General features: G+C 33.1%; 1 protein-coding gene across 3 annotated transcripts in view; it reads right to left on the reverse strand.

The window, feature by feature from the left end:
- Nucleotides 1-23,815, reverse strand: part of si:dkeyp-23e4.3 (rho GTPase-activating protein 7) — a 105,223-nt gene that overhangs the window by 30,114 nt on the left and 51,294 nt on the right. Inside the window, exon 1 of one of the 3 annotated variants that reach the window (XM_044141625.1) lies at nucleotides 3,822-3,996. The exons of the other annotated variants lie outside the window; for them this stretch is intronic. Coding sequence (XP_043997560.1) covers nucleotides 3,822-3,834 — 13 coding nt within the window. The 5' untranslated portion in view covers nucleotides 3,835-3,996. Of the gene's footprint in view, nucleotides 1-3,821; nucleotides 3,997-23,815 lie in introns of those variants that run through there. 3 annotated transcript variants of the gene reach the window in all.

Here is a 23,815-nt window from a genome sequence, read left to right on the forward strand (position 1 = left end):
TCATTACAGAACCCACACACGTTCTCCTCGCCTCTCCCTCAGCTGGCGGGTTTCACCAGATTAGCTCATAGTCATTCCTGAACACTGTTGCCCTGTGTTGCTAACAACACCATCAGTCCTGAACCTCTGCACCAGAAGAAAGACAACTTTCCTTAGTTTGGATAAATGTACTCCAGTTACTGAGAAACTATTTGGAGGGATAGCAGTGGCTTTTTATAGAAACATATCAGACAAGCTAGAAAGCAGCTACTGAATAAAGGTATCAGAAGTCAAAGCAAAGCTAAAATATATCAAGATTATTTTTTCTCAACTTTATTGTTAATAATTTTAACTGTTTTTTTGTTTTGAGGTGTTAAATGACTCTTTCTCTCACCTGGTGATATTAAAAGCCGAGTTTGGTGTAACATCTGGATCACCTGAATGAATGAACCTCTGCCTCCACAATTATTGCAGCCAAGTCTAAACATCTTACACTTCCCTTTGATAAGGGCAGTCAATGCTCAATCTGCAAAATTAACTCTTCATTTGGCTAAAATTAGCAAAGAAGCTGGAAAGCCCTCAGAGAGTTTGGTCATTATTATTATTTCAAGTGTACTAAAATGTTTGCGCTAGAAACTAAAAAATACTTTTGGTGATTTGGTATTTTTGCAATAATTAGGCAAAAGCGACCTTCATGATGCTGCCACCCCCAGACATCACAGTCAGGATGGTACAAGCCAGATGATTATTATGGCCAAAAACTTCCACTCTAGTTTCATCAAACCACAGGACAAAATGAAGATTTTTATCCCGCTGTGCATTTGTAAACTGCAATCTGACTTTTCATATTTCTTTTGGAGTTGTGTCTTCTTCCTTTCTGAGCGGCCATGCAGCCCAAGTCAGTTGCGGAGACATTTGACTGTGGAAAGTGACTCTGTTTTACCAGCTTCAGCCAGAATTTAGTTAGCAACACCTATTAGGACATCACTACTGCTGTTTTTCTTCCATCATATGGCAGAAAAACAGCCCACAGTAACATGGATCAACCACCGTACTAAGTGTGTGCTTCCATCTTGAAACCTGTCCATTCCTAACGTTTGTTTTTACAATAAGAACATAAAGATTACAACACCAATGTCTCTGTATGTGATACAAATGAAGACTTGGAACATTTTGACCTTTGTATATAATAGTTTCCATTATGTAAGCAATAAAAAACTAAACTATGCAGAAAATGGAGAGTTATTAATTTTCCAAGCCATTGTATGCTAATGGTTTGTCATTTACACAAGTGATTATTCCGTCCATATTGGACCTCAGTCTTTCTCACCAATTAGTTTCATTTTCTTTGAATAGCAGAAAATTATAAAGCCTAGCTTCTGCTAAACTGGATAACCAATAAATATTTGTTTTCCTTTAGCAGTGATAAAACCCGAAACATCCAGGGATGCCTCTTCATAGTGACAAAACATATTATGGTTGGCAGGGTTTACGCCAGGATTTATTAGGCTGTATTTTCCTCTCAGATACTTCCTAGTAATAACTACTTTCTTTGGACCATCTGTTATGCTGATAATGAACCTAAAACTTCAGTTCTTCATCTCGGTGTTTAATGAACTGCATGTGCTTTTTAATAGAATAGCTTGTTGCTCATTAACTATTAAGGTGAAAAAAAATAAAAATGTCCTCTGTCGGTCTGACAATACTTTTAAATGAATTATGATTAATTTAACTTTGAAGATGGATGAGGCAATATTTTTTCTGAGACGACTTGCTGGAGCTTGTTTTAGGAAACTTTATAAATCCACTGGGTCATTTTGATTTTAATGTACATAGAATTTTACTGTTACAGCTCTCTATAAAAGGTCCTAATATGTTTTCACAGAAAAGCTTTCATCCAGTCTTTATTGTTCATGACTGATTTAAAGGTGACCTATTCTACTTTCTTGACCAGGTTAGGATAGGCTATACAAAACACGTTTATGACATTTTCTGCACAAAATCATTCCTAGAAAAGGAATGACTTTCTGGCTGGTCAGTTTTGACTTTTAGAGCTCCTTTCAGAGTGAACTGTTTTACCATTCTCCCTAACTTTCACATTACAGCCACACATGACAACAGTTTCAAACAGATGTGCAATTATACAACCGTACCTCTTTGAAAAGCAAAAGTGAAGTTTTTTAAGAAACTTCACTTTTGCAAAACCAACAGGGATGGAGTAAGTGGTTTCTGGATAGAAAGCAAACAAGAAAAAACTTGTATCTTCCAGCAGCCATTGTACAGCGCATACAGCAGTAAAAGTAGCTATGTTGGAGCTCAGCTTGGGTTGCTGGGTAATGGGCTGAGCTTGTTTCATGTTGCAAGGCAACAGCGCAGTGGCCATTGATCATTAGGTTTTTCTGACACAAAAAAATAAATTTTTGCCAAATAAACAGTGCTTGAACTATTTTTAGAAGCAGTGAACCCAAATGGAAGTACAAAAATTCGTAAAAAGTGACTTTTGTAACAAACCTCCTTTCAAACAAAAAGCCCTGCCGCTATTCCTAAAATAAACAACTAGTTTGACAAATAAAATTTTATTGCTTGTCTTATCCAGACAGTAGCAAAATTATACATTAAGATTTACGCATTCATTCATAGTGCCAAAGGTTTTAGAGCATCCTACGTTCACAAAAACTATAAACTGACACTTCTCTGCCGTTTGTCACTTCCCATATGCGGAGGAGTAACTTCATGACTTTTTGTTATCCAGTTTCTTTGGTAGAAAGAAAAAGACAAAAACAAACAAGCATGAAACTGGAAATGATTTTGAAAAGCATATTTGAATTTATCATGCGACTAAATGATTCATTATTTATCACGACAGTTCTAGCTGAGATTGGTCATTTCTGTGAATACTGGAGGTTCACTGTACCAGTTTTTTATGGAAGGTGAACCCCAACACGTTGGTCATCATAATAAACATTCCATGTTAAAACGCCAATGTGCTCCAGAGGCTGCATTTCCAATGACCATACAATTGCAAAATTTGACATTTCAAAAATAAATTTGCTTAATGGAAACACAGCGAAACTGCCAAATAAACCACGAGTCACAAGGTCGACAACCGGATGCTGCCACTAACTACGAAGAAGACGATGACAACAGGAAGTAGTTGGAGGTTCAAGGCGCATCATGTTCTTTAATGACTTATCACATGAACAAACGTATTCACATGTGATTTTAATTGCGCTCCATATTTAATGACAACACCTCAATTGCATAATTGTGATTGTTTTGACTGGAATATTGACAAAATTTTGCACAGATTTGTAACAGAAGAGCAACTAGCATCATTTCAATCAGTTCAAATATTTACAGCAACTCATGAAGCAAAAAGCTGACCTAGAGATTCCCCCAATGAAAAAGATTCCAACCACTGGATTTAAAATCATCCATACATACAAAACAAAGTCTTCTTAAAATTTACATTTTAAAGAGACCCACACACATTCAGCCTGAATCCTACACTCTGACTGCCCGTGAAAAATCTTGTATTCCAGCAGAGTTCAAAGCTGCAGCCTTCGTATTTCTAGGCCTACAACCTTCAAACAATAACGTTCCTCACATTCTTGTGTCTCATGAATCAAAAGCCATGTTATGCCACAAATACTAATTCAAGAGTCTTAATTTTATCATAAGATTTTTTTTGATCTAAATCATCCCTTTAAAGCTCAATCAGCTACTCATTACAGCCAATCGTCTCCTTAATGAGGAGCGTCAAGCAGTAATTAATTGTTAATTGCCATCAATGAAGCAACATAATGAAGGATTTTATGTCCTTGCATCATTCACATACTCACTTTTGATCAACATTGTCTTTTCTGAAGGAAATTCAACAGGTTTCCATGTCCAATACGAACAAAAGTCAAAGTTTATAAGACGTTAAATCCGAATGGGAAAATAAATCCAGAAATGTCAGAGAAGGTAAATTCCAGTTGTGCCGCTCATGTTGGGCATCATGTTAATGAAATCATTGTTGAAGATTTTTCCCTTTTCCCTACCACTCCCCTTCCTCTGGCCTGGACTGGACCATCTGAGCCCTGGGAGAGGGTTGGGAGGGGGAACTTCCTAAAAATAACCAAATAGAGCGCTTCAGTGGACATGTGAGAGGTTGCCTGAGGAGACTGGGAATACTTTCAAACAGAGATATGGAGAACAAGTGACTGGTAGGAAGGGTGAATTTGGGAGATAAAATCTGTGAAATGTTGTCTTAGAGCAATTAATGAATCCCAGAGTGACCGGGACTTGGTACAAGAATGACCTCTGGTTGGGCAGAAGCTGGACGTTTTTATGTTGTCTCTTCAAAATAAACTGTCAGGGTCCATACACAATTCCCACAGTAAAACTTACGCACTTTTCATGCATTGTCCCCTATTTTTACTTCTATCATCAGTACAGATCAGGAGAGGGCAATAAATAAAAAACAGTATATATCCCAACAGACGTGTAATCAGTATCAACAGATAATACTTTGACAGTATATTAAATGTAGAATTTTCACTAAATTTTGATCCAGAACCGCAGAGCATTCTGGGGGATTTAGGCAGAGGAAAGGTTTTAGCCACTCAATGTCTAACAGCTAACTAAGCAAGGTTGGTGGCATCAACTAACTCACGCACTCTTTGGTTACTTAGCAACATTCTGCTGAGAAACAAGCAGTTCCAAGTTCCCTTCAACTTTGGTAACCAAGCAACTAACTGTTAAGTAGCTTGTGCAGCAGCAGTTTAAGGTTTCACAACAAAGTCTCATAACTGTTTAAACATGAAAAACGCAGTGAAGTGAAAATTGTGGATAAAAGAGTTTGGCAGTAGTTCAGATACTTGAAACAAAAAACTAATTAATAATTCTCAACATTCACAATTAGCAATGTCAGCTACTATGAAGTGATATCTCGATATGTTTTTCAGCGTAAACACACAGATATCTGAGGTCTAGTATGAGTCAACATCAATCTGATAAAACTGAGTTGACTTGAAACATTTCTTTTTTTTTTAAACAAACATACATGTACTGAATTACAGATTTTTTTTGATAAGCAAAAGCTTCACAAGCTTTGTGACAACACAACTTTAATTTGTACAGTCAGTGAGTGTGATCAGAAATATAACAACCATTGTACAATAAATAATAAAGAAAATGAAAAGGACAAAAACGTAGGTTGACTACATTGATAAAGATTTAAAAATAAACTGCAACAAAGCTTCTTTAAAATGGTACAGAAAGTAGAATTAGGAATGATACAAAAAATGTAAAATAAATAAAGCATGACGTCGCTCAGAGTGCAAACCATAGAATTGGACTGAGTAGATCTGTCCCTACGTATCAGGCATATCAGGCAAATTGTTGCAATATGCAATCTAAAATTTTGATCAATGTCAAGATGGATACCAATATTAATATCGGATTGCTGCATCTTTAATATCAAGTTAAGTTTTGAAAGTTTTCTAGCACTTTGGAGATAAAAACAAAACAACTGAAATGGAAATGACCAAACTCCTTTTAGTTTATCATGTGACTTATTGTTGATGATTATTGTCTGGTGACAGTATTTTATATTCTACAACAGGAACAAGGTAAAGGTTTTGAAAAGTCTCTGACACACACACACACACACACACACACACACACACACACACACACACACACTACACACCAGATTGGTTCAAGAGATCACTAAGAAAAATATCTTCCATTTTGATAATGTTAGTTAGCAAAATACAAGCCAATATTTATTTAAATCACACAGATCAATAACTTATACACCATCCGGCATAATAAAGATTCACTACATTAAAACAATTAAAACAAGTTGTGTTATGATAAATTGTCTTTGGGCCCAAATTAATTGAATAAACACAATATACGAAGAAAGTTGTAAAAAAAAAAAAAAATCGTCTTTTTTTTTTTATTTTTATTTTTTTACCAGAAACATTCCGTCTAAGTTCTTTGGTATTTAGCAAACAGAAATTGCTTTTGTAATTCTACCTGACCTAAAGAAGATAAGTTGAAGTCCTGATTTAACTTCAGACAGAAAAAAAAAATCTCTTTTTATTAGATGTGTAAAAATATGTGATTCAACTGTAAATGTTTTCCAAATTTGGACTTTAAATCAAATGTTGCACTTTATTACTAAATTATGCTGTTTGAATATCAAGAACTTTCAAACACTTTAAAAACCTTGAAGACACCCAATAGAAATTTAAGCATGTTGAAAGATTTTTAAACATTGGTGCAAAAAACTGCAAGTGTTCAACGCAACGTAAGAACTTTAAACGGACAAAATAATCAGACTTTCTGCATCTGAATGAGAGGAATGAGGTCTTCCCATTTCCTAATACAGCATTAATCCTCAAGGTTTCACCTCAACTCAGTCCCAGGAACACTTTCTTCAGTAACGTCCTTTCATATGACTCGTTGGTGTCTGATTATGGGATTTTAAATGGACATACCTCCCCCTGCGAGGAGTGGAGAGCAGTCTGTGGGATGCGCCACATTAACTCACAAGTGGAGGAGCAAAAAGAGGGAGTATGTAAACAAATAATGGATTTCTCTCAGCCTGCAGCATCATGGAGAGGAAAAGAGCAACAGAAAAAGAGGTTAAAACTTTCCGTCTCCTCCCTGATGGGAGCTCAGAAACCTCACAAAGTTGGCTGTTTTACAAAAAAAAACATGTTTAAGGAGTCATATTTCACAAGAAATATACAAACTCGAACAGCAGGGTGTCTCTGAATATGTTTATCCAAATGTTTACTCTCAGATTTTACATTTATAAGTTATGAAAACATCTGGGATCTTCGACAGAACTAGCAGTTCAAAGAAACATCAGTGTGAACATACAGATCTGAGAGAAAGATTTTCATGAAACAAACAGTCTTTCGCAAATGTTGGGATCACAAAGTAGTGCTTAAGTGTGACCCAGTTTTAAAAAATCAAATATTAAATTGTGTCCACCTGAGTGTAAATTTACCTCTGAAGGCATCCAAGGTTAGGCAGAGAATAAAATTAAACAAACAGCATCGTGAAAACCAAAAGAAACAGCAGATGGGTCAGGGAGGAAGTTCTGGAGAAGATTAGACCAGACATATGGTTCACAAATGATATGCTTAGCTTTAAACATCTCACACAGAATCCATGTGAGGACAGATGGACAGCTCAACCTGACAGACCTGGGAAAGAGCTGGTTGGTCAAATTTGTACCATCATGGGTTATATTTAAGTGACTTACTCTGGAAAATTAACTTTTTGTTTGCTTTTATTCTTCCATCTCAATTGCTTCTAAAACTTGCTGCATTCTTGTTGGTTTTGCTGCAGGTTCTACTTCTGCGTTTCAAAAAATGTATGGCTGTGTCACTGCACATCTGTTTGCAGCCAGTTTCACATGTGAGTGTAAAGTTGAGTTGGGCCTGGCCGGCAGCAGCTTATCTGGATTCAAAGTGACAAGAGGCCTTAAATCAGCTCTATCTGAAAGAAGCTCAAAATAGGCTGAACCAAGCAGACTATAATCTCATTATTTAGATTGATCCTAAGGTTTCATTATTTAGGAAAGATCCTATCCCATCCTGTTAGAGGAAACAAAATAGATCACCTATAAATAAGAATCAGGTACTGGACTTTCAGAAATCCTGTGGGGCTCAAGCCCATTTTAGTAAAATAATAAACCAGAGGTCTGGATTGGATATTTTGCAGCTGGTCAAAGACAATAGTTAAAAATAAGGACCAATGTTGCATTCCAGAGGCCGACCTGTTGTTCTGCCAACACAAAGGCTCTTCTGTCTCTCTCGGAACACTACAGAAAAGTGCATTTCCTCTTCCCAAGCCACAGCCTGTCGGGCAGCAGCAGAGGAAGAGTCCAACAATACTCCCAGCGGATGGGAGTCGTGTATGTGTGTGTGTTGTGGTGTTTGTGGGCGAGGCAGCTTCAGCAGGAGAGGATTTGTTTACGCTCACAAGCTTCGGCCCGCTGCACGTTCACAGCTGCCTGTATGTATGCTGCCTGTGTGTTTGGGCTCCAATTTGGCGTTTGTGAACGTGTCAGAGTGTGTGTGTGTCATCTGAATCAAGCTTCAGAGGCTCTGGTCCTGGTATTTCCGATGCAGCAGGAAAGGAAACACTCCTAAGCTGTGCTTCTCTGAATGCTAAAATCTAAAAGACCTGATACAGAATTATTTTATGTCATGAAACATTAATGTAGAGTTCATCACCAACTGTATTTTGGTATTAACAAATGGAAATCATGAATTCAACTCACTGACTCTTCTGTAACTTCATACATCAAGAACTCAGCATGGAGAACAGATAATTCTCCACAAACCACATAGAGAATCTATGGACTGTTGTCAAGAGGAAGATGAAAGAAGTAACGCTGAAGATGACCTGAAGGTCGCTCTCAAAGCAACGTTGGCTACCTGAACACCTCAGCAGAACCACAGACTCACATTTCTATTAAAATGTATTTTTATTCATCAAAATTAAAGGAAATAAACCCTTCAGATATATCAATCTGTGTGTAGTGAAGCACTTATTGTTGACATTCTTATTTACTAAGATGTACCTGTTTATAGGCACATCCCCACTAACATCTTCAGCAGTCTCCACACTGAGATTTTAGTCAGAGGATGAGGACAAACGCTGCAACCAGAGCCAACAGTCCCAGTTGGTGTTTAACGGAACTGGTACTGAAAACCCGGTAATAGTCTCTTTCAGCGGAGTGCCAGGAGCTCGGCTGACCATGGCACCGTCCCCGGCTTTTCATTTGCTGGCCAAAACAAAGCACCTCACAAAAAAACACTACTTTATTTGCAGCAGAATGTCAGCGAGTACAGTTCTGCTGCTCAGCTGGAATAAAATGTCTGCTAAATGGTGTCAGCACATCTGCCAGGATATCTAGCAAGATATCTATTTACTTGTAGCAATTACAGCCAAAGTTTCAGTCGTCTAGTCTTGCATATTTGCTGTCCAAGCCGATGCACAGCATTAACTTCCTTAATAAAGGCAACTGTTTTCCTTCTTTAATCCCAGTTTCACTAACAAACACATCCAGACGTTCACATTTGCCCCGATCTCATACTTTCGTCTCTGACTTATAGGCTGGTAATTCATCAAAAAGGAACCACGGCTGACAATATGGTAATGTTTGGGTCTTAGCATGGAGATGGGGATGAACTCCAGAAGAAGATAACTACCTGGTAAGAAGAAAGCAATCCATCATATAAATCCCCAACCAGCCGTTTCTGCTTGTTATGTCAACAACAGCGGAGATGGAGTGGAATACTGCAACAAACATTCAGTTAACTGGCTTCAAACTTTATATTGTTTTTAGTTTGTGTTTTTCTGTTAACTCTTAAGTTAATAGTCAACCTGATATAATAAATGAACATCTGTTGATTGTTTATTTTTTTCATTTATCTGATTAATTATTGCATCGTAAAAGGTGCTTAAAGCGAAGCTCAGACTATGCACATGAAAAGTTTGGGGTAAAATATGTTTACAGACAAAGGTTTTCTTTTATCTTGCATACAAAACGTATAAATTTTTTTTATTCAGTTTTGGCTTAATTACTGCTCTGGCTGTGATGTTCTGTCAGGAAAATTACCTTTATTTACAGTCTGTATATTAATGATTAATTGATTATGAAATTAGCTGACAATTGTTTCAATAATTGATTAATCAGTCCATCGTTTCAGCCCTAGTGTACTGCCTTAAAACATGCGGTACTCAAATTGTGATTTTATTTATTAATGGAAGAAAAATAAATATGTTTGTGAAAACATATTTATATGCTTACAGAAATAACAAATAAATGGTGATTATCCACATTTCTACTTCAGTTTCATTAGCCAGAGCTGAGCATAGTTAATGGGCCCGTCTGACAACACGAAGCAGACTAAAAGATTAGAAAAAGCAAAATATCGGAAAATTAATTGTCCTATATTTCCAATTAAATGCAGATTACAATGAATTTAAGAAATGAATGGCCTTCATTTTAGATGCAAAAACTTAAGAATGCACAGAGATCCTGACCTAATTATGTGTTGACAGAGAAATACATTTAAAAATTGCAGGACAGCGGCCCTCAAGGGCTGTGGTTCCTAAATGTAAAAGCATGTAAAGCTACTGCTAAATCCTTATAGACTTTTGCCAGTTTCTGTGGAGGGTGTTGCATTAAAAACAGGAGTAAAAACACTTCAGTAGAGATTAAAAAACAAATGCTTTATTTCATCCACTTTTAATTCATCATCTTCAATATTATTATTTACTATTATTTATGTTAGAAATATTATATCCCAGGTTATGTAATATGTAAAATCCCAAGTTAAACTCCATCTTGTTGCTCAATCAAGACTGGGTTCGTTTCCCAGTGTCAACGATGAGTGTGTGCTACTGTTGCAGGATCAGACGTTCCTGTCGGGAAATCCCACCGCAACACACATCCAATCAAGTCCGTCCAACTATTTTACTGAAAATGGAACAATGTGCCCCTTAACAAACCTCACCTTGAACAGTGGTCGAGTCTAATTCTGGCTCCAGCACAAAGAGTTCCCTCCAAAACAGCTGAGCTATAGGGTCAAACCCAACCAATGGTGATCAAAATACTGAGTTAATAAAGGATATTAAAGCTTGTATGTATAATTTTGAAATTATTTAGATAATAGAAAACTCTCACCTTCAGTTATTTTCAAAATCATTACAATCGTTGGTAAAAAAAATTAATAACCAAAGATAATTTAAAATTCAAACTTAATATTAACTTAAATTAGCAGCTGCAAATAATTTATGGGTAGGAGAGAAAAACTGTGCTGTTTGGATGTAAAACAAGTAGGGAAGGTGAGGCTTTAACTAATGATTATTTTAGTAATCTAATATTCTATCAGTTACTGTCATGACTGATTGATTAAATTAAATTATAATTTAATCACAAGTATTTAATACAATGTAAGAAATATATTTAAAATGCAGATAAATAAATTTATTACCTAAAATCCAACAACATAGCTTTCCTTTGGTAAAACTAAGCTAGTTGAGTTCTGGGTAAAATGTTTTGACAGAAACAATGGGGGAAGTTGTCAGACTGTGTGTTCACGCCACAGCAGGAGCATCAGTGATAATGTAAATGGAATCATAAACAAAAACGTACCGAATGCTAAATCACAATGCCTCATTACCCAGCAACCCAAACAGAGCTCTAGCATGTCTGGTCAGCTGGTTTTACCACTGTATGCACCGTGCTATTACTGTCATAAAAAAACTGTTTTATTGTTGACCTATTATTCAGAAAACTCTTGCTACATTCTTGTTGATTGTGCAGGAGGCTCAACGTCTGGTTTTCAAAGACAGACAATTGTACAGCTATGCATCTGTTTGCAGGTACAGTAAGTTATATTAGTGCTTATAAAATATTAGTTCTTTAGAAACACTGCTTATATGCTTAGAATACAAATTTAGAGTTGGTAAACTTTGAAAAACTAAAATATGTAATGCTTACATTGTGGCCCTTGGTTACCAGAAAACGTTGTCATCTCTTAGCAAAAGCTTAACAACAAGTATTGTTATTGTTCAAAGAACATAAGATTTCCTCTGCTCTTTTGAAATACTACGTATCATATAATACTTAAGAATCATCACTTTGGTGAATTTTACAGAAAAGTTAGTTAGTTTTTTTTAATCATTGATGGTAGATATACTATAAAACAGAAATTGAACATAAAAGTAAAAATCTGATTTGTGCTTCGTGACAGTTTATTACCAGAAAAAGAAAAAACGCCAATTTCTTAGCACCAAATTAATAAGTAATATTATTGTTTTTAAAAATATAAGTTCTTTTGAAATACTGCTTATATGCTTAGACAACAAATTTAGAGTTGGTAAACTTTGAAAAACTAAAATATCTAATGTTTACATTGTGGCCCTTGGTTACCAGAAAACGCTGTCATCTCTTAGCAACTGCTGAACAACAAATATTGTTATTGTTCAAAAAACATAAGATTTTCTCTGCTCTTTTCAAACACTACGTATATTTTAATACTTAAAAATCGTCACTTTGGTGAATTTGGGAGAAAAGTGAAAAAGTTTTTTTTGCCATTAATGGTACACAGACATTGAACACAAAAGTAACAACCTGATTTATACTTTGTGGCAGTTTGTAACCAGAAAAAGAAAAACCGCTTATCTCTTAACAGCAAATTAATAAGTAATATTATTGTTTTTTAAAATATAAGTTCTTTTGAAATACTGCTTATATGTGTTAAGAAAGAGTATTTTAAGTTAGCTTAATTTTGGAAAAAAGCTTGGCTCTCTCTTTCTTCCTGTTTCCCGGGTCCTCTCAACGGGCGGCGTAAGTCGACAAGGAACAACAATACGTGATGACGTCACAGAGTTTAATTCTCAAAACAAGCAACGTATGAATTAACAAGAAAACTGTAGAGTTACAGAGATATACATTCTTTACCTGAGACAAAAGAAATAGAAAAGGAAAGATAGTGAAAGAGGCAAAGACATGTCCTTGGAGAAAGCTGATGCCAAAAAGGCAGAATAGGGCATCTATCTGAATTATTATTCCTGGGCACGGACTTTTATTCTGGAGGTGTGTCTTAACTTTTTAATGTATTCAGAAAGGCGTACCTCTGTTTCGACCAACCAGGAGCTCCTCTGGACACTCAGAAAAACTTAGACCTTCCCTTAATTTCACGCCAAGATCAAAGGCCACTTTTGTCTCCAGTAGGACAAAAGAGCAAGAAGCTAGGGCCACCTGAGCAAATAGAACCTTAACATAAGACTTCACATATACCTGTGAATTTTGGAGTGTCTCCTTCACAAGTTAAACTCAGTAATTTGGTTTAAGGAAAGATTACCTTCACAAAACCTAGTCTTTGCTCATCTGCACTCAGCATCTCCAAAGATTTGAATCTTTGCCTTATCACATAAATCCTGAACAATTTTCTAATACTAAACAACACATTTTCATTCAAACAATTTCCATTTGATTCAGATATTGTCCCAGATAGTACAATTTTCAAATACATTCATCATTCACTATTCTAAACTTAGATAATACACTTTGGTTAAAAACTTGCTATTAATACTTAGAGAAATGTCTTAGAAATTAAATGTTAATGATTTCAATATTCTATGTTATATTTAGTTTAAACCATGCCAGATGTTGGTTCTGGAAGACCATTGATGTTCTGTGACCCAAACAGGGTTCCGTCCTGCAGGCAATCTAATTTTATGGCTTCCTGGGCTCTGATAACACAGCAGGAACCTCACAGAGATCCCCTTTTGATCTACATTTGGTTCTTGTTTGCGAATACTTACCGATAGAGTAGTTTAGTTTTAAATCCTTAACCCAAACCTGTTCAAAATTAAGAAATTTGTTCAAAATTAGAATGTTCATTATACATTTTACACCTGGCGTATGATTAACTGTATTAAGGACTCCAAAATAATCATTTTTCCGTCACATATGCTTAGACAACAAATTTAGAGTTGGTAAACTTTGAAAAACTAAAATATCTAATGTTCACATTGTGGCCCTTGGTTACCAGAGTACGCTGTCATCTCTTAGCAACTGCTTAACAACAAATATTGTTATTGTTCAAAAACATAAGATTTTCTCTGCTCTTTTCAAACACTATGTATATTTTAATACTTAAAAATCGTCACTTTGGTGAATTTGGGAGAAAAGTGAAAAAGTTTGTTTTGCCATTAATGGTACACAGACATTGAACACAAAAGTAAAAATCTGATTTATACTTTGTGGCAGTTTGTAACCAGAAAAAGAAAAACCGCTTATCTCTTAACAGCAAATTAATAAGTAATATTATTGTTTATAAAAATATAAGTTCTTTTGAAATACTGCTTATATGCTTAGACAACAAATTTAGAGTTGGTGAACTTTGAAAAACTAAAATATGTAATGTTAACATTGTGGCCCTTGGTTACCAGAAAATGCTGTCATCTCTTAACAAGCTTAACAACAAATATTGTTATTGTTCAAAGAACATAAGATTTCCTCTGCTCTTTTAAAATACTACTCATCTTATTCTACTTAAGAATTGTCAAGTTGGTGAAGTTTGGAGAAAATTTAGTTTCTTTATCATAATTGCGATAGATATAGCTACTATAAAACAGAAATTGAACATAAAAGTAAAAATCTGATTTATGCTTCGTGACAGTTTATTACCAGAAAAAGAAAAAACGCTCATTTCTTAGCACCAAATTAATAAGTAATATTATTGTTTTTTAAAATATAAGTTCTTTTGAAATACTGCTTATATGCTTAGACAACAAATTTAGAGTTGGTAAACTTTGAAAAACTAAAATATGTAATGTTTACATTCTGGTCTTGGTTACCAGAAAACGCTGTCATCTCTTAGCAACTGCTTAACAACAAGTATTGTTATTGTTCAAAGAACATAAGATTTCCTCTGCTCTTTTGAAATACTACGCATCTTATAATACTTCAGAATCGTAACTTTGGTGAATTTTACAGAAAAGTTATTATTTTTTTTATCATTGATGGTAGATATACTATAAAACAGAAATTGAACATAAAAGTAAAAATCTGATTTATGCTTCGTGACAGTTTTTTACCAGAAAAAGAAAAAACGCTCACTTCTTAACACCAAATTAATAAGTAATATTATTGTTTTTTAAAATATAAGTTCTTTTGAAATACTGCTGATATGCTCAGATAACAAATTTAGAGCTGGTAAACTTTGAAAAACTAAAATATGCAATGTTTACATTATGGCCCTTGGTTACCAGAAAACGCTGTCATCTCTTAGCAACAGCTTAACAACAAATATTGTTATTATTTAAAAAACATAAGGTTTCCTCTCCTCTTTTAAAATACTACTCATCTGATTCTACTTAAGAATTGTGAAGTTAGTGAATTTTGGAGAAAAGTGAAAATGTTTTTTGTTTTTTTATTACCATTAATGTTATACAGACTTTGAACACAAAAGTAAAAATCTGATTTAAACTTCATGGCAGTTTGTTACCAGAAAAACACGCTCATCTGTTAGCACCAAATTCATAAGTAATATTATTGTTTATAAAACATAAGTTCTTTTGAAATACTGCTTATATGCTTAGACAACAAATTTAGAGTTGGTGAACTTTGAAAAACTAAAATATGTAATGTTTACATTGTGGCCCTTTGTTATCAGAAAACGCTGTCATCTCTTAGCAACAGCTTAACAATAAGTATTGTTATTGTTCAAAGAACATAAGATCTCCTATGCGCTTTTAAAATACTACTCATCTTATTCTACTTAAGAATTGTCAAGTTGGTGAAGTTTGGAGAAAATTTAGTTTCTTTATCATAATTGCGATAGATATAGCTACTATAAAACAGAAATTGAACATAAAAGTAAAAATCTGATTTATGCTTTGTGATAGTTTATTACCAGAAAAAGAAAAAATGCTCATTTCTTAGCACCAAATTAATAAGTAATATTATTGTTTTTTAAAATATAAGTTCTTTTGAAATACTGCTTATATGCTTAGACAACAAATTTAGAGTTGGTAAACTTTGAAAAACTAAAATATGTAATGTTTACATTGTGGCCCTTGGTTACCAGAAAACGCTGTCATCTCTTAGCAACAGCTTAACAACAAATATTGTTATTGTTCAAAGAACATAAGATTTCCTCTGCTCTTTTGAAATACCTGAAAATACTTAAGTATCGTCACATTGGTGAATTTTACAGAAAAGTTATTATTTTTTTTTTATCATTTATGGTAGATATACTATAAAACAGAAATTGAACATAAAAGTAAGAATCTGATTTATGCTTCGTGAGAGTTTACTACCAGAAAAAGAAAAAAAATGCTCACTTCTTAACACCAAATTAATAAGTAATATTATTGTTTTTTAAAATATAAGTTCTTTTGAAATACTGCTGATATGCTCAGATAACAAATTTAGAGCTGGTAAACTTTGAAAAACTAAAATATGCAATGTTTACATTGTGGCCCTTGGTTACCAGACAACGCTGTCATCTCTTAGCAACAGCTTAACAACAAATATTGTTATTGTTCAAAAAACATGAGATTTCCTCTGCTCTTTTAAAATACTACTCATTTTATTCTACTTAAGAATTGTAAAGTTTGTGAATTTTGGAGAAAAATGATAATGTTATTTTTTCACCATTAATGGTACACAGACATTGAACACAAAAGTAAAAATCTGATTTAAACTTCATAACAGTTTGTTACCAGAACAAACGCTCATCTATTAACACCAAATCAATAAGTAATATTATTGTTTATAAAACATAAGTTCTTGTGAAATACTGCTTATATGCTTAGACAACAAATTTAGAGTTGGCAAACTTTGCAAAACTAAAATATGTAATGTTTACATTGTGGCCCTTGGTTACCAGAAAATGCTGTCATCTCTTAGCAACAGCTTAACAACAAATATTGTTATTGTTCAAAAAACATAAGATTTCCTATGCTCTTTTAAAATACTACTCATCTTATTCTACTTAAGAATTGTCAAGTTGGTGAAGTTTGGAGAAAATTTTGTTTCTTTATCATAATTGCGATAGATATAGCTACTATAAAACAGAAATTGAACATAAAAGTAAAAATCTGATTTATGCTTCGTGACAGTTTATTACCAGAAAAAGAAAAAATGCTCATTTCTTAGCACCAAATTAATAAGTAATATTATTGTTTATAAAATATAAGTTCTTTTTAAATACTGCTTATATGCTTAGACAACAAATTTAGAGTTGGTAAACTTTGAAAAACTAAAATATGTAATGTTTACATTGTGGCCCTTGGTTACCAGAAAACGCTGTCATCTCTTAGCAACAGCTTAACAACAAATATTGTTATTGTTCAAAGAACATAAGATTTCCTCTGCTCTTTTGAAATACCTGAAAATACTTAAGTATCGTCACATTGGTGAATTTTACAGAAAAGTTATTATTTTTTTTTTTTTATCATTTATGGTAGATATACTATAAAACAGAAATTGAACATAAAAGTAAGAATCTGATTTATGCTTCGTGAGAGTTTACTACCAGAAAAAGAAAAAAAACGCTCACTTCTTAACACCAAATTAATAAATAATTTTATTGTTTTTTAAAATATAAGTTCTTTTGAAATACTGTTTATATGCTTAGACAACAAATTTAGAGTTGGTGAACTTTGAAAAACTAAAATATGTAATTTTTACATTGTGGCCCTTGGTTACCAGAAAACGCTGTCATCGCTTAGCAACAGCTTAACAATAAATATTGTTATTGTTCAAAAAACACAAGGTTTTCTCTGCTCTTTTGAAACACTACGTATCTTATAATACTTAAAAATCGTCACTTTGGTGAATTTGGGAGAAAAGTGAGAATGTTTTTTTTTGCCATTAATGGTACACAGACATTGAACACAAAAGTAAAAACCTGATTTATACTTCATGGCAGTTTGTAACCCGAAAAAGAAAAAACGCTTATCTCTTTACAGCAAATTAATAAGTAATATTAATGTTTATAAAATATAAGTTCTTTTGAAATACTGCTTATATGCTTAGACAACAAATTTAGAGTTGGTAAATTTTGAAAAACTAAAATATGTAATGTTTATATTGTGGCCCTGGGTTACCAGAAAAGCTGTCATCTCTTAGCAACAGCTTAACAACAAGTATTGTTATTGTTCAAAGAACATAAGATTTCCTCTGCTCTTTTGAAATACTACGTATCTTATAATACTTAAGAATTGTCAAGATATGAATTTTACAGAAAAATTAGTTGTTTTTTTTTTAATCATTGATGGTAGATATACTGTAAAACAGAAATTGAACATAAAAGTAAAAATCTGATTTATGCTTCGTGACAGTTTTTTACCAGAAAAAGAAAAAACGCTCACTTCTTAACACCAAATTAATAAGTAATATTATTGTTTTTTAAAATATAAGTTCTTTTGAAATACTGCTGATATGCTCAGATAACAAATTTAGAGCTGGTAAACTTTGAAAAACTAAAATATGCAATGTTTACATTATGGCCCTTGGTTACCAGAAAACGCTGTCATCTCTTAGCAACAGCTTAACAACAAATATTGTTATTATTTAAAAAACATAAGGTTTCCTCTCCTCTTTTAAAATACTACTCATCTGATTCTACTTAAGAATTGTGAAGTTAGTGAATTTTGGAGAAAAGTGAAAATGTTTTTTGTTTTTTTTTACCATTAATGTTACACAGACTTTGAACACAAAAGTAAAAATCTGATTTAAACTTCATGGCAGTTTGTTACCAGAAAAACACGCTCATCTGTTAGCACCAAATTCATAAGTAATATTATTTTTTATAAAACATAAGTTCTTTTGAAATACTGCTTATATGCTTAGACAACAAATTTAGAGTTGGTAAACTTTGAAAAACTAAAATATGTAATGTTTACATTGTGGCCCTTGGTTACCAGAAAACGCTGTCATCTCTTAGCAACAGCTTAACAACAAATATTGTTATTGTTCAAAGAACATAAGATTTCCTCTGCTCTTTTGAAATACCTGAAAATACTTAAGTATCGTCACATTGGTGAATTTTACAGAAAAGTTATTATTTTTTTTTTATCATTTATGGTAGATATACTATAAAACAGAAATTGAACATAAAAGTAAAAATCTGATTTATGCTTCGTGACAGTTTTTTACCAGAAAAAGAAAAAAAACGCTCACTTCTTAACACCAAATTAATAAATAATATTATTGTTTTTTAAAATATAAGTTCTTTTGAAATACTGTTTATATGCTTAGACAACAAATTTAGAGTTGGTGAACTTTGAAAAACTAAAATATGTAATTTTTACATTGTGGCCCTTGGTTACCAGAAAACGCTGTCATCGCTTAGCAACAGCTTAACAATAAATATTGTTATTGTTCAAAAAACACAAGGTTTTCTCTGCTCTTTTGAAACACTACGTATCTTATAATACTTAAAAATCGTCACTTTGGTGAATTTGGGAGAAAAGTGAGAATGTTTTTTTTTTGCCATTAATGGTACACAGACATTGAACACAAAAGTAAAAACCTGATTTATACTTCATGGCAGTTTGTAACCCGAAAAAGAAAAAACGCTTATCTCTTTACAGCAAATTAATAAGTAATATTAATGTTTATAAAATATAAGTTCTTTTGAAATACTGCTTATATGCTTAGACAACAAATTTAGAGTTGGTAAATTTTGAAAAACTAAAATATGTAATGTTTATATTGTGGCCCTGGGTTACCAGAAAATGCTGTCATCTCTTAGCAACAGCTTAACAACAAGTATTGTTATTGTTCAAAGAACATAAGATTTCCTCTGCTCTTTTGAAATACTACGTATCTTATAATACTTAAGAATTGTCAAGATATGAATTTTACAGAAAAATTAGTTGTTTTTTTTTTAATCATTGATGGTAGATATACTGTAAAACAGAAATTGAACATAAAAGTAAAAATCTGATTTATGCTTCGTGACAGTTTTTTACCAGAAAAAGAAAAAACGCTCACTTCTTAACACCAAATTAATAAGTAATATTATTGTTTTTTAAAATATAAGTTCTTTTGAAATACTGCTGATATGCTCAGATAACAAATTTAGAGCTGGTAAACTTTGAAAAACTAAAATATGCAATGTTTACATTATGGCCCTTGGTTACCAGAAAACGCTGTCATCTCTTAGCAACAGCTTAACAACAAATATTGTTATTATTTAAAAAACATAAGGTTTCCTCTCCTCTTTTAAAATACTACTCATCTGATTCTACTTAAGAATTGTGAAGTTAGTGAATTTTGGAGAAAAGTGAAAATGTTTTTTGTTTTTTTTTACCATTAATGTTATACAGACTTTGAACACAAAAGTAAAAATCTGATTTAAACTTCATGGCAGTTTGTTACCAGAAAAACACGCTCATCTGTTAGCACCAAATTCATAAGTAATATTATTTTTTATAAAACATAAGTTCTTTTGAAATACTGCTTATATGCTTAGACAACAAATTTAGAGTTGGTAAACTTTGAAAAACTAAAATATGTAATGTTTACATTGTGGCCCTTTGTTATCAGAAAACGCTGTCATCTCTTAGCAACAGCTTAACAACAAGTCTTGTTATTGTTCAAAGAACATAAGATCTCCTATGCTCTTTTAAAATACTACTCATCTTATTCTACTTAAGAATTGTCAAGTTGGTGAAGTTTGGAGAAAATTTAATTTCTTTATCATAATTGCGATAGATATAGCTACTATAAAACAGAAATTGAACATAAAAGTAAAAATCTGATTTATGCTTTGTGATAGTTTATTACCAGAAAAAGAAAAAATGCTCATTTCTTAGCACCAAATTAATAAGTAATATTATTGTTTTTTAAAATATAAGTTCTTTTGAAATACTGCTTATATGCTTAGACAACAAATTTAGAGTTGGTAAACTTTGAAAAACTAAAATATGTAATGTTTACATTGTGGCCCTTGGTTACCAGAAAACGCTGTCATCTCTTAGCAACAGCTTAACAACAAATATTGTTATTGTTCAAAGAACATAAGATTTCCTCTGCTCTTTTGAAATACCTGAAAATACTTAAGTATCGTCACATTGGTGAATTTTACAGAAAAGTTATTTTTTTTTTTTTTTATCATTTATGGTAGATATACTATAAAACAGAAATTGAACATAAAAGTAAGAATCTGATTTATGCTTCGTGAGAGTTTACTACCAGAAAAAGAAAAAAAATGCTCACTTCTTAACACCAAATTAATAAATAATATTATTGTTTTTTAAAATATAAGTTCTTTTGAAATACTGTTTATATGCTTAGACAACAAATTTAGAGTTGGTGAACTTTGAAAAACTAAAATATGTAATTTTTACATTGTGGCCCTTGGTTACCAGAAAACGCTGTCATCGCTTAGCAACAGCTTAACAATAAATATTGTTATTGTTCAAAAAACACAAGGTTTTCTCTGCTCTTTTGAAACACTACGTATCTTATAATACTTAAAAATCGTCACTTTGGTGAATTTGGGAGAAAAGTGAGAATGTTTTTTTTTGCCATTAATGGTACACAGACATTGAACACAAAAGTAAAAACCTGATTTATACTTCATGGCAGTTTGTAACCCGAAAAAGAAAAAACGCTTATCTCTTTACAGCAAATTAATAAGTAATATTAATGTTTATAAAATATAAGTTCTTTTGAAATACTGCTTATATGCTTAGACAACAAATTTAGAGTTGGTAAATTTTGAAAAACTAAAATATGTAATGTTTATATTGTGGCCCTGGGTTACCAGAAAATGCTGTCATCTCTTAGCAACAGCTTAACAACAAGTATTGTTATTGTTCAAAGAACATAAGATTTCCTCTGCTCTTTTGAAATACTACGTATCTTATAATACTTAAGAATTGTCAAGATATGAATTTTACAGAAAAATTAGTTGTTTTTTTTTTAATCATTGATGGTAGATATACTGTAAAACAGAAATTGAACATAAAAGTAAAAATCTGATTTATGCTTCGTGACAGTTTATTACCAGAAAAAGAAAAAAACGCTCATTTCATAGCACCACATTAATAAGTAATATTATTGTTTATACCATATAAGTTCTTTTGAAATACTGCTACTGCTTATATGCTTAGGCCAAAAATTTTGAGTTGGTAAAGTTTGCAAAATTAAAATATCTAATGTTTACATTGTGGCCCTTGGTTACCAGAAAACGCTGCCATCTCTTAGCAACAGCTTAACAACAAATATTGTTATTTTTCAAAAAACATAAGATTTCCTCTGCTCTTTTGAAACACTACGTATCTTATAATACTTAAAAATTCTCACTTTGGTGAATTTTGGAGATAAGTGAAAATGTTTTTTTTTTTTTTGCCATTAATGGTACACAGACATTGAACACAAAAGTAAAAACCTGATTTATTCTTCGAGACAGTTTGCTACCAGAAAAAGAAAAAACACTCATCTCTTAACACCAAATTAATACTGTATTTTCAGGGAGTGTATAGTTTGATTTCGGGGGGCGTGGTCATCAGCAGCCTATTTAGCTTTAAAATGACAAGAGGCCCTAAAACATCTCATTCTGAATGGAGCTCAAAATCGACAGACCTGAACAGACTTGAATCTCATTATCTAAGAATGATTTTGTGCAAAAAATAAGATGAACATGTTTTGTATACTTGTAATCTGTAGCCCTTTCCTAACATGTTCAAGGAAGCATAATAGGTCATCTTTAACAACCTTACTGGCATTAAGTCCAGTTATTCCCAGTTTATCCACAGACAGAAATCCCCCTCTCCTCCCTGCATGATCTCATGAGTGTCTGAGGGATTTCCTCTGTTTTTCTGTTCCCGTTCCGTCTCCTGCGAAGGTGTGTTGTGTTTGTGTGTCACACCGACACTCATTCTTCTGGAAGTTATTTTCTGAGCAGAAAATTACCGTCAAAATGACATTAAAAGCCTGCCTGCGAGAGCCGTTACCCCCTTCCCTCCTACTCCATTTATGGAAACTCAATGTTTCTGCACTGCGACGTGATTAGTGAATGACATGAATTGTGAAGAGACGCAGAAAAGAAAGAGAAAAAAAAGACACCAAGCGTGTCCTTTGCAGGCACACACAAGGAGATGTATGTGAGGGTTTATTTTTAGCCAGGGAAGGATTTAATACAAACAGAACAGCAGCTGGGTAGCATTTCCTCCAGTGTACCAGAGTTAGTGACTAGAAGAAATGAAAAATGTAGATGTTTTAAGAAAGGGATGAATAAAAGCTGTTGACACAAAATACTTTTGTTTTGTTTTTTACAAACGTAGAGAATGTGATCTCCAACTCCATATTTCTGTAACTCCAAAACAACGCCAAGCAGAGGGCGTCACTGATCATCCTGCAGGCTGTTATAAGTTAATACACTTCATGGATCCAAATTTAAGCATTCCTTCAAGAGCAACTGCAATACAGTATGAATATCTATCATCCTTAGAAATATTCATACAGTATTTATGGATATCTTACAAATGCAAGAAATACATACTGTATTTTATTGTATTTAAAGAAATACATTCTGTAGTACATTATGAATTAAGTACTTCACTTATTTTATGTTTTTTCATTTAATTTTTTATTCCGCAACCTCAGAGGTTTCTGTGTTGTTATAATTTATAGATACGTCTGTAATGAAGGTCTGAAAACTACATTTTTTTGTTTATTCAGTCAGTACTCAGAACTGCTGACACAAAATAATGTAAAAATGTAATGGTTTTTAAACATTGTTATGGAACGATTGTTGACCTTCTTTATGCAAGAGAAAGCTCATCAATTATTCATTGGAAATTGATAAGATCAATCAACTTTAGATTAGATGGACCTAGGGGAACCAATCAACTTTTTTACATTGAGGATGCCAGAAAGCCTGACTTTTGCCGCAGCTCTGAATCCAACCGGTTCCAATAAATCCGGTGTAAAGGCCTGATTAACCAAGCTAAACAAGACACAAACAACTATATTCATGTGTAAAAAGTGAAATTCACTCCCATTTGCTCCTATTTTGTATCCATCGATAACTGAAAAGCAAAATCAGCGCCTCCTTAAAGCTGCCACAACCTGGAGGTGCAGGTCAGGTAACATAATGGGTTCTTCGCCTCTTTGCTAGAAAGAGCTGACTCGTGCTGGAAAGAACACGACCGGCTCGGCTGAACCATAAATTTGCAGTAAAACAAAAGTAATGAGATAAAAAGCACTAAAATGCTCCTGAGAGTCGAGGAAAAGGGCAGAGTAATGAGAGGGCTCTCCGTTCATTAGTTACCTTTCATA

This window comes from Gambusia affinis, linkage group LG15 (assembly GCF_019740435.1).
Source record: "Gambusia affinis linkage group LG15, SWU_Gaff_1.0, whole genome shotgun sequence".
NCBI lineage: Eukaryota > Metazoa > Chordata > Actinopteri > Cyprinodontiformes > Poeciliidae > Gambusia > Gambusia affinis.